General features: G+C 47.7%; 1 protein-coding gene across 1 annotated transcript in view; it reads right to left on the bottom strand.

The window, feature by feature from the left end:
• C3 (complement C3) overlaps positions 1-12,114 on the bottom strand; it is a 39,345-nt gene that overhangs the window by 21,175 nt on the left and 6,056 nt on the right. Inside the window, exons 12-19 of the mRNA XM_047777333.1 lie at positions 11,264-11,473; positions 10,913-11,119; positions 9,601-9,759; positions 9,129-9,258; positions 8,805-8,876; positions 8,430-8,627; positions 4,516-4,624; positions 4,127-4,212 (exon numbers count right to left, since the gene is read on the bottom strand). Of these exons, the coding sequence (XP_047633289.1) occupies positions 4,127-4,212; positions 4,516-4,624; positions 8,430-8,627; positions 8,805-8,876; positions 9,129-9,258; positions 9,601-9,759; positions 10,913-11,119; positions 11,264-11,473 (1,171 nt within the window). The remainder of the gene's footprint in view (positions 1-4,126; positions 4,213-4,515; positions 4,625-8,429; positions 8,628-8,804; positions 8,877-9,128; positions 9,259-9,600; positions 9,760-10,912; positions 11,120-11,263; positions 11,474-12,114) is intronic.

Here is a 12,114-nt window from a genome sequence, read left to right as displayed (position 1 = left end):
AAGATTTTCTTCCTGCCCAGTAAAAAGCCCAGCGAATGAAAATACTGTAGCTCAGCCAAGGAGATCCTCTCCCACCTGAATTGTTATTTTCCTCCAATGATGAAATTTGTATCTTGCGATTACTCTCTTGCCCTAGACTTCATTCTATTAAAACCTTCCATTTTTTACAACTCCTCTGAGTATCTCTCTGCCTGCCAGATGAGACGCTGCCCAATTCATGAATTGTTTAATAAAGCCAATTACATCTTCAAATTTACTCCGTTGAATTTTGATAACAACCTTGATCAAAAATGATGCTGAAAACAATGTTATATATGACACAACAATTACCTGATCAAATGCAAGCAGAGTGCTGATGCAAGTGAAACTGCACAAACTGTAACACACTATTAATAATGTTACACTAAGAAATCTATTAAGATTTGAGCATTGTTCTTATTCTTCAAGAGCAAAAAAAAAAAAAAATTATAATCAGAGGCTTGAACAAAATCCTTATTTCCCAACCTACTGTCATTTACTCATCACCCTTGGGGTGTCTGATTAGTCACTGGTGCTCCTTACCATTTCTTACCTACTATTTGTTTTTATAAATTTTTCTAAACTTAAATTTAATTTAGGACATGGGTGAGAAACCAGGTTCTTGTGCTGTAAATAAGAGTGTCCTCAAGGAAAATAGAATGATTGTGTTAAATATTGGTTAGCTTATGCTGCCTGCGGAAAGCTAGACCCCTTGCTCTCTATTTGAAAGGAAAAAAAGGAATTAAAAATGGAAAAGACTGAAGAAAACCATAATTCGAAACCATACATGCACCCAGGTGTTCATTGCAGTGCTACTGACAATAGCCAAGACACGGAAGCAACCTAAGTGTCCAGAGGAGTGGATAAAGAAGATGTGGTAAAGATACATGATGGACTATTACTCAGCCATTGGTATATTTTTTTGCTCAGTTGTTTCTGGAATCCTAAAACGGTTTTTAAAAATCTCTTATTTTGGGAGTTCCCATTGTGGCACAGTGGTTAATGAATCCGACTAGGAACCATGAGGTTTCGGGTTCGATCCCTGGCCTTGCTCAGTGGCTTAAAGATCTGGTGTTGCCGTGAGCTGTGGTGTAGGTTGCAGATGCGGCTCAGATCCCACGCTGCTGTAGGCCAGTGGCTACAGCTCCGATTCGACCCCTAGCCTGGGAACCTCCATATGCCACGGGAGCATCCCTAGAAAAGGCAAAAAGACAAAAAAAAAATGAGATGAGAGAGAGTTGATGTTGAGAAGAGAGTTGATGTTGAGAAGATGTCAGGAATTTAAGGGAGTTCCCATCCTGGCTCAGTGGTTAATGAATCTGACAAGGAAGCATGAGGTTGCAGGTTCAATCCCTGGCCTCACTCAGTGGGTTAAGGATCTGGTGTTGCCATGAGCTGTGGTGTAGGTTGCAGATGCAGCTCGGATCCCGAGTGGCTGTGGCTGTGGCTGTGGTGTAGGCCAGCGGCTACAGCTCCCATTAGACCCCTAGCCTGGGAACCTCCATATGCCACGGGTGAGGCCCTAGAAAAGCCAAAAAAAAAAAAGGGGGGGGGCAGGGGATTAAAAAATCTCAGGGCTCAAAAAAAAAAAAAAAAAAAGCCCAGGAGTTCCTGCTGTGGCAAAGCGGGTTAAGGATCTCTGGTCTTGCTCAGTGGGTTAAGTATCTGGTGTTGCAGTGAGCTGTGGTGTAGATCAAAGATGAGGCTCGTCTGGTGTTGCTGTGGCTCTGGCATAGGCTGGTAGCTATAGCTCCGGTTGGACCCTCCATGTGCCGAGGGTGCAGACCCAAAAAGACAAAAAAAAAAAGGAAATGAAAAAAAATCCCACAGGGCTCTCTGATATTCTGCCCCTCCCCAACAGGGAACATCTGGCAATGTCTGGGGACATTATGGATGTCACAGCTAGGGGGATGAGTAGCTACTGGAATCTAGCAGGTAAAGGCCAGGAATGCTACCCAACATCTTATATTGCCCAGGGCAGCACCTTACTACGAAAAAATGACCCAGTCTGGAATGACATCAGACATCAGTGATGAGATTGAGGAATGCTGGTGCAGGAAAGGACTTTTCCAACATTCTCGCATATACAAATCCTTCAGGGATCGTGTGATAGAATAAACATTCTGATTCAGCAGGTTGGAAACGACCAAGATTGTGAACTCTCAGGTAAAGCTACTTTACCAGATTGCAACTGGTCCAGGGAACATGCTTTGAGGGGCAAGGATCAAATAATGACTTTCAGTTTTTTTTCTTTTCCTTTGTCTTAGGGTCATTCCTGCGGCATATGGAAATTCCAGGGCTAGGGGTTGAAACAGAGCTGCAGCTGCCAGCCTACACCATAGCCACAGCAACACGAGATCTCAGCCACATAAGATCCTTAACCTGCTGAGCAAGGCCAGAGATCGAACCTGCATCCCCAGGGACACTGTGTCGGTTTCTTAACCCACTGAACCACAGTGGGACCTCTGGTTTTCAACCTTTTCCCCCCAATCCCCAGGAACTTTTTTTTTTTTTTTGATATATAAGGAAAACCTCACACAGAATCTCAGTATATGGAACTATCCAACAGGCAAATATGAAGATGCTCTGATTTGAAGCAGGGATGGGGGCCTCAGACCAGAACTGTGCTGAGTGATTTTGGAAACTCAGGCAGGAAAACTATGTGCCCTGTGTATATAATTTCATCTGCCATCATCACTTGTCCTAGAGAAATTATCAGAAAATTGCAATTCCTCCAGTTAAAAACAAGATAAGCAAAGAAGCAGATTTTGAAAATCCTGAAGCCAGGAAAGTAAAATGATAGTAAAGTATAATTTAGGATAAATGATAACTAAACAAACTTACAATACAGTGTATTAAATTCTGAATTTGCTATAAAGAAAATACATCTCATGTTGTGAGTTTTAATACACCTATTTTTTCATGTTTTAATGTTTTCAATTTTTTTTTCCTCTTTGGGGCTGCACCTGCAGCATATGGAACTTCTCAGGCTAGGGGTTGAATTGGAGCTGCCCCTGCCAGCCTATGCCATATCCAGAGCCACAGCCACACCAGATCTCAGCTGTGTCTGTGACCTACATCATTATCATTTATCTTGATGACTGAGTATTTTGGCATCCACTTAATTTTGCCCTCAAAGTCGGTGCCTCACTCTTCCTCTCCCCACTCTGAAACCTGCTATAAATCATCTATATTTGGCTAGAGTTTTTCAGGGCCTCATGCCGGGCTCTTGATGGCCAGGGGGCAAGAGTTGGGGGGGTGCATCACATTTACACCTTTTTAAATGTGTTTCAAAACCGAACCACCAGTGTTTCAATCACTCCTCTCACCCTGCTTCCTCTTTTATTTTTTCTTAATCGCTTTACCCACTGTCATGGCAACATCACCCCTGAAAAATGTTTGTGGTTACAAACTATTCTGTACGATACTATGATGGTGGATGTATAGCATTAAACTTTTGTCCAAACCCAGAGCATACAACACTAAAGAGTGAACCCTGAAGTCAGCTATGAACTTGCTGTGATAATGACATATCCCTGTGGCTTCACTGATGGTTACAAAGGCACGGTGCTGGCAGGATGTTGATGATGAAGGAGGCTGTATGTGTGGTGGGGAAAGGGGTATATAGGAAACCTCTACACCTTCCTCTCAACTTTGCTCTGAAACGAAATCTGCACTAAAAATCAAGTCTATTTACAAAAAGCACTCTGCGGGAGTTCCTGTCATGGCTCAGGGGTAACAAAACTGACTAGCATCCATGAGGACGAGGGTTCCATCCCTGGCCCTGCTCAGTGGGTTAAAGGATCCGGCATTGCCAAGAGCTGTGGTGTAGGTCGCAGATGTGGCTCGGATCGGGCGTTGCTGTGGGCTGTGGCTGTGGCCCGAAGCTGCAGCTCCAATTCAACCTCTCGCCTGGGAACCTCCAAATGCAGCCATAAAATGCAGCCATTAAAAAACAAACAAACCAACAAAAAACCAAAAAAACAAAAAACAGGGGGAAGAGTATCAGCCAACAAGAAACAGAGGATCTCTTGGGATGAAACGAGACAAATGCCCAAGGGGTCTGGGTTCCCACCCTCCTAAGGACTGGGCCACCATCTTCTCTCACCTTTCTTGTCTGACAAGCTCACAGCCAGAATCTCCCAAGTGGTGATGGAGTCTTTTAAAAACACATTCATGGTCTTGGTGGAGATTCTGGTTGGGGAGATGAGGGGGAGCAGTATTAGGAAAAGACGAGGTTGAGCACGGCGGCAGAGGGTGGGGGAGGGAGGAGCTGGTAAGGAGGGGGCCCCAAAAGACAGGATGGAGGGGGGCTGGGGGTGGGCATGTGCAGGTAGCCCAAGACTTGATTTTTCTAGGTTGGGTTGTGGGGTTCCACAACGAAGAAAAGAGGGGGACTCCAGGTACCTGCAAATTCAATGTCCAGTCTACGGTGATGAGAGGGGCTGGCCCTGGGTGCTGGGGGTGGGGGTTGAAGCAGGGTCATCCCAGCCTTACCCATTTTTGTCTGGTTCTTTAAACTCCTCAATGGTCCACAGCCAGCTCTCGGGGAACTGGCTTCTGGAAATGATGTCTTCCTCTGGGATTATTTCTTCATCCAGATCACCTTTTGGGGGAAGGGGGGAGGAGGGGAACAACCCAGGTTTGGAACAGACTCACTTTCTCGCTGTCCCCTTTTAGACACGTATCTCTACAATCCCCGGAGGGATTCCTAGCTGCCACACACCCATGACCACGTGATCACTTCCAGGGACCCCGGGCCCATTTGACTCTGGGGGCTCCTTCTTCCATAAAATATATGGGAAACCCTATTTTACAACTGTGTTGGCATAAAGGCAAAAATAATCCAGGCTGAACTGTATTGATTTCTTTCCCTTCTTTGGATTTTGAGGGAATGAAAGCCTTTGCACGAAAGACTCTCCAGAAGCATCCTGGGCCCTGAGCACCATGCCTGCTGCTGTGTCTGATGGTTAAAAGTCCTTCCTGAAAGCAAGGGGGTGAGTTGAAAGATTCCCTGGACTTTGATGGAGACTGCTGGAGAGGAGGTGGTCTTTAAAAGCCAGCTTGACACCATCAGCAAGCTGGGCGGGAACAGAGTTCAACCCTGGCTGGGCTTTCCTCAAAAAAATGATGAACAGATTTTACTTTGGCTCTGGGTCTGCCTTACAACCAAGTAGGTGGAATTCCAGAGATGCCTAAATCCATCTGCGCTCTGGAATAATCCATCAAAGTGCCTTTGGGGTACTGACTTTTAATCAGTCCTCTGGCTCACCCCCAACTGGCTAAAGTAATGACACAATGTTGAAAAAAATCCACGTATGTGTAAACTGTACCCCGCTAAATCAGAGGTTTTGTCTAAATTTCCTCCTTGCAAAAAAACGTTCCTCTTTGCAAAAGAACATCTTGGGTCACTGGAGCAGAAAGCAGCACGCCTAGTTATAACGTGCAAAGAGACTGAAGATCCTTTGCTCATGTGTATTAGGAATCTTTTTCTTTTTGGAGGGCTGCAGGGGCTGCTAGCTTTCCACTACAGGAATTTAGAAATGTTTGCCCATTTTGGCAATCAATGGCTGCCTTTGAGAGGTGGGTGCTTTTTTGTAAGAAAAAAAAAAGGAAGGAAAGAAAAAGAGAAGAAAGGAAGGAAGAAAGAAGGGATGAAGGGAGGGAGGAAGGAAGAAAGAAAAGAAAAAAAAAACTATGGTTGTATTTGAAAATCATACATTACTATATAAGGAATCCACCCCTGTTGTCTTAAAGGCTAAGTGAACACTGATTTGGAGGGAAATCTCTCTTGACTTGAATTTTGCCACTATCTGATAGTTAAAGAGAAGTTTTTAAAAATAACAAAAAAGGAATAAAGAGGACATTTACAATGGAGAGACCCAGCAGACATTAGCTTAATCAGGCAATCAGGGTCCACATCACCAAAGAGTGGGACAAATCAGTACCCTTTGTCGCCTGAAATGGTGCACCAAGAAGGACACGGTGTCTCTTCCGTGACAGTCCTGCCAAAAATGCAAAACCTGAGTGCTGTCATGAAGGAGCATCAGGCAGACCCAGATGGTGGGACAGTCCCCAAGATCTCAGTCTGTGTACTTCATATCCATCAAGGATGTGAAAGTCACAGAAAGAAGAAAGTGCTCTAAAGGTCAGACAGGTACAAGGACACTGAAGAGACCCAACCAGAAAACGCAGCCTGTGATTCTGGACAGGATCCTTTTCCTATAAACGACAAAAACAAAAACAAAACCCCAAAACACCAAACACCAAAAAACAAAACAAAACCAAACCCTGGCAAAATTTGAATGGTGGTGGAGGATTTGAGGGTAGTGATGAATTAATGTTGACGTCCTAATTCTGATGACTGCACTGTGGGTTTGTAGGAGAATGCAGGCATACCTCAGTTTACTGAGCTTTGCAGATACTGCATTTTTGAAAAACAAATCGAAGGCTTGTGACAACTCTGTGTTATCAGAGGATGGTTAACTTTCGTTAGCAATAAAGCATTTATTTATTTTTTTATTTTTTTATCTTTTTGTCTTTTTGCTATTTCTTTGGGCCGCTCCCGCGGCATGTGGAGGTTCCCAGGCTAGGGGTCAAATCGGAGCTGTAGCCACCGGCCTACGCCAGAGCCACAGCAACTCGGGATCCGAGCAGCATCTGCAACCTACACCACAGCTCACGGCAACGCCGGATCGTTAACCCACTGAGCAAGGGCAGGGATCGAACCCGCAACCTCATGGTTCCTAGTCGGATTCGTTAACCACTGCGCCACGACGGGAACTCCAAGCATTTATTTTTTACTCTAGCAATTTTTTCTTTGAAGTATAGTTGATAGCAGTAAAGCATTTTTTAATTAAAAAAATTTTTTTCTTCTTTTATTTTTTGGCCATGCCCATGGCATGCAGAAGTTCCAGGCCAGGGGATTGAACCCCCATCAACAGCAGTAACCAGAGTCCCAGCAGTGACGATACTGGATCCTTAATCTGCTGAGCCACTGGGAAACTCTGATAGCAATAAAGTATTTTAAAATAAAGGTATGTACATTTTTTTTAAACAATGCAGTTGCACAGTTAATAGAATATAGCATAGTGTAAACATAACTTTTATATGTACTAGGAAACTAAAAAATTTATGTGACTTGCTTTATTACCATGGCCAGGAACTGCCTGTATCTTTGTTTCTAGAAAACACACACCAAACTATTTGGGGTGTTGGAGCTGGTGCAGGAGGGAAAACTTTTTTTTTTTAGGGCCACACCCACTGCATATGGAGGTTCCTAGGCTAAGGGTCAAATCAGAGCTGTAGCCTCTGGCCTACACCACAGCCACAGCAATGCCAGATCTAAGCCGAGTCTGCAACCTACACCACAGCTCATGGCAATGCTGGATCCTTAACCCATTCAGCAACCCACGTCCTCATGGATACTAGTTGGGTTCGTTATCACTGAGCCATGATGGGAACTCCCAAGGAAGAAAGTTTTTTAGACTGCATTTTCAATATTTCTCTAAGTTTAAGACTGTTTAGGAGTTCCCATCGTGGTGCAACAGAGACGAGTCCGACTAGGAACCATGAGGTGGCGGGTTTGATCCCTGGCCCTGCTCAGTGGGTTAAGGATCTGGTGTTGCCGTGAGCTGTGGTGTAGGTCACAGACATGGCTCGGATCCCGCGTTGCTGTGGATGTGGTGTAGGCTGGCGGCTACAGCTCTGATTGTATCCATAGCCTGGGAACCTGCCACTGTGAAAGTGTACAAGTCTTCTATGGTTTTTAAGCAACGATATTCTCTTTCATTACTTTTTGTCTCTTGTAATTGACCATGTAATTTCTCTCAATTTAAAGAACTACTCACACTTGACTCTACCCAGGGAACCCACTTTGGTCAACACAATTCCCAGTGCCCCGTGAAAGTGACAGGAGATATGAAAGAAATGTTCCAGTGGCTTATGAGAACCATCACAATGACATCTTAGCATAAAATGAGTAAGAAGAGAAACATGGACACGTTAGAATGAACTAGTCCTATGCCAAGTTCATCCAAATATTCAGTTTCGACAAAGCCCATCCTGGCACAAAAGTCTTTCTCTAATTGACATATTAAAAGATATTATCAAAAAGGGGGGGGGGACTGGTCCACATGGGTCCATCAGCCTCTCAGCAGATGGCAGTGAGGACTCTTATCAGTTCTGTAAATGCCACTTTGTGATGGAGACCATTCTAGGTGTTTTTGTTTCTGTTGCCTTTTTCAGGGCCGCACCTGCGGCACAGGGAACTTCCCAGGCTAGGGGTCAAATCAGAGCTCCAGACAGGGGTCCTCCTTCCACTCAGACAGGAGCCTCCTCCTCCCTCAGGCAGGCACATCCTCCCATCCTCCCGCCTTGGACAGGCACCCCTCGCCTGACTGCGGACTTACTCCTGGCCAGCCCCAGGGGCTTGTTGCGGCTGTGCTGCTGCCGCAGCTTTGTGATGTATTCGCAGCAGTCCAGGAAGGCCTTCACGCAGGCATCACCATGCTGGATGAACTGAGCCCGGCGCTGGCACGAGAACCTCATGGGGTTGTCCCGCATGCCATGCTCGCAGCATCTGCGCAGCTCCTTGCTGTACTGACCCACTGTGGGAGCACAGACCCCCGGGAGTGCCCTCAGTCTGGGCCTCGAAGCAGGAGGCACTCAAGACTGGCCCCAGGGAGAACTCCCCCCATGGCCAGGCCCTCCCCCTCCCTCTCCAGCTGAGATCCCCATATGGGCAGTTGATGAGGAGGAGGGGGGTGAGGGCAGAGGGTTCCCACGTTTGTCCATCCTTTTCTCCATGAGCTGCACGGAACGGCGTTTGCGGGCGGCTGGTTTCGGGCACTCAAGATCTGAGGGCAGGTAGACCGGGAATAAGATGGGTTAGGCACCTACTGTGTATCCTTGGTTCCCCCCACCCCAGGTAGCCCGTGAAGTCGGGGGAGGGGGTTTATTGCTCCCAATGGACAGCTGCAGAAACTGAGGCTCAGAAAGCAGTGACTTGCTGGGTGGTGGCTGAGACGGGACTTGAATGCCCGAGATCCCAGGATCTGGGAGGTGGAGGCACTGTCCCTTCCTGGACCTGCCTCTGGCTGCATCCTCACCTGCCCTCTGGGGGGTCTGTAGGCCCTTGCTGCTCTTGAAGGCCAGCCCTGCATCTGTGAAGACGCCGGCAAAGTCCTTTCCACTGCCTGGTGTGCAACCAATGTCTGCCTTCTCCACGACATCCCAGATCTGCCGGGTGGAGCGGGGAACCAAAGCAGGGTGGGACCAAGCCAGCAGTGCCTCCATCGAGCCACTAACATGTCTATCCAGCCCCATCTCCATCCTCACCTTGGTCCCCCATGAACTGTGTCCACTCCCAATGACCATCCCCAGCTTGGACCCCGGTCCATCCACATTCTCATCATCATCTTCAATTCAGCCCATCCCAGTGTTGACATACATTCATCCCAACTACCACACTCAACCCACACTCAAACCCGTCTGCTCTCCCTGGCACCGTTCTCACCTCAACCCAAAGCCATCTCCCACCCAACCTCAGCCACGTGGGCAGGGCAGGGGTGGGGTGCGTACCTTACGCTGGGTCAATTTGTTCTTCTTATTCAGCACAAACACGCCCTTGTCCACGGCCACCAGCCCCACTCGGGCCCCTCGGTCACCCTGGATCTCCAGGGTCATCTGTTGCCCAGGCCGATGCTGCTTCTCTTGCTTCCCGCCACCTTTTACCACCAGCTTGGGAGGGGGAGGGGAAGGGGGGGAGAGAGAAGTCAGCCCCTCGAGGCCCAGGTCTCAGGCAGCTGAGGACAGAGGAGGTCCTGGGCTGGACTGGAAGGAGAGAGGTGGGCAGAACTGGCATCAGGCAGAAAGCTAGAAAAAGAGAGCATGGAGTTCCCATCATGGCTCAGTGGAAACGAATCTGACTAGTATCCATGAGGACGCAGGTTCGATCCCTGGCCTCGCTCATTGGGTTAAGGATCTGGCATTGCCATGAGCTGTGGTAAAGCTCCGATTCAACCCCTAGCCTAGGAATCTCCAAATGCTTTGGGTGCGATCCTAAAAAAAAAAAAAAAGAGGGTAAAGCGGGAGCAAGAGAGATACTGAGAACAAGCTTCCAGTTACAAAATAAGTAACACACGAGGATGGAATGTACAGGGTAGGGAATATAGTCAATAACCAGGTAGTATCATTGCAGGATGACACAGAGGAACTAGAGGCATCATACTGGGCATTTTGAAATGTGTCGAAATCTAGAGTCACTCTGTGATGTACCAGGAACCAACATAGCATTGTAGATCATTGTAGGTCAATTGTGCTTCAAAACAAACAAACCAACTCATAGCAAATGAGATCAGATTTGTGATCACCATCAGTCAGGGGAGGGAGCCTTGAACAAAGGTGGTGAAAAGGTCCAAATTTCCAGTTATAAATCAGTACCCGGGATATAATGTACAACACAATACACGGAATGAATATTGCTGTACATTATATACGAAAGTCATTAGAGGAAATCCAGAGCTCTCCCCACAAGGAAAAAAATACACTGCCTATTTCTTTAATTTTGTATCTCTGTGAGATAATGGATGTTACCTCAACTTACTGCGGTCATCATTTCATGATGCATGTTAAGTCAAATCATTACACTGTACGCCTTAAACTCATGTGCTATGAGTCAGTTTCATCTCAAAACTGGAAGGAAAAAAACAAAAGCTCCCGAGACTGAAGCAGAGAGGGGAGAAAGGATGAGATGGAAACGGAGAAAGGAGAGGCAGGAACCCTAAAAATGGGAGAGGGATGGATTCAGAAGGTTGGAAAGAGGCAAGGCAGGGAAAGCGCTCGCCAGGTGGAGTGTCCCCAGCTGGGCACAGAGTACTGTGGGGAAGCTTACCGTGCCCACACATGAGTCCTTGACATCCACCCATACGGAATCGGCCACCACCTCCCTCTGGCCGTTGGCAGCAATCAGGGTGTAATAAGCCACCAGGCGGAAGGAAGGGATGAAGTCCGTCGTGATGGTCAAGGGCAGCACCACCACGACCTGGCCAGACTCTCGAGGCTGGCGTCCCACCTTCAACAGCTTGCCTTTGTTCATGATCTGCCGGTGGGGTGGGGGTGGGGGAACAGGTGGACATAAGGATCGGGAAGGTGAGAGGGAAGATGGGGGGATCTGGGGGGGGGTCTCCCGGGGGGCTGCCGGTGAAGTGAGGGGGAGGGGCTGGGGTTCTAGGAAGCCACGGACCAGGTAGGTAAAGTATCGGATCTTGTCTTGGTAGCCGGGGTCCGTGCGCAGGTGGAAGTTAACATTGAGATTCTCCCCTGGCTTGAGCTCCACGCGGGGCACAGAGAGGTGGAGGTAGTTCTTGGAGTTACCCTGGGTGTTGTAGGGTAGGACGTGCATGGTCTTGGTTGCCTGTCGTGCAGCTGGGATACCGTCCTTCTCAGTGCGTATCTGTACAGGGAAAGATGGCTGTGAGCTGGCCCCCCACAAATGTCCATGTCCGCATCCCCTGGGAACCTGGGAAGATGGTTTTATGTTGTAAGAGGGACTTTAAGGGTGGGATTAGGTTAAGGCTGGTGAAGAGATAGGGAGGACATGGGATTATCCAGGTGGGTCCAATGCCATCGCAAGTCTCTCTATAAGATGTCTAGTTCCCTTCGTGGCTCAGTGGTTAACGAACCCAACTAGGATCCATGAGGATGCAGGTTTGATCTCTGGCCCTGGGATCAGTGGGTTAAGGATCCAGCGTTGCCATGCGCTGTGGTGTAGGTCATAGACGTGGCTCAGATCCTGCCTTGCTGTGGCTGTGGCTGTGGCTGTGGCATAAGCCGGCAGCTGTAGCTCCAATTGGACCCCTAGCCTGGGAACCTCCATATGCTGTGGGTGTGGCCCTAAAAAGCCAAAGAAAAAAAAGACCTTTAGGCAGAGGGCAGGACCCTACCATGCAGAGGAGAAACTTTCCATGCAAATGAAGAACCTCTAGGTGGATGCAAATGAAAGAACCCCACTGGATGCTCAGGACAGGATCCCTTTGTGCAAATGTCAGGACCCCATGCTACAGAATACAGCCCCCACCTCCTGATGTGGGGTCC

This window comes from Phacochoerus africanus, chromosome 4 (assembly GCF_016906955.1).
Source record: "Phacochoerus africanus isolate WHEZ1 chromosome 4, ROS_Pafr_v1, whole genome shotgun sequence".
In the NCBI taxonomy this organism is placed as follows: Eukaryota; Metazoa; Chordata; class Mammalia; order Artiodactyla; family Suidae; genus Phacochoerus; species Phacochoerus africanus.
The sequence above is the reverse complement of the archived record's forward strand: the minus strand, read 5'-3'. Positions and strand labels throughout refer to the sequence as shown.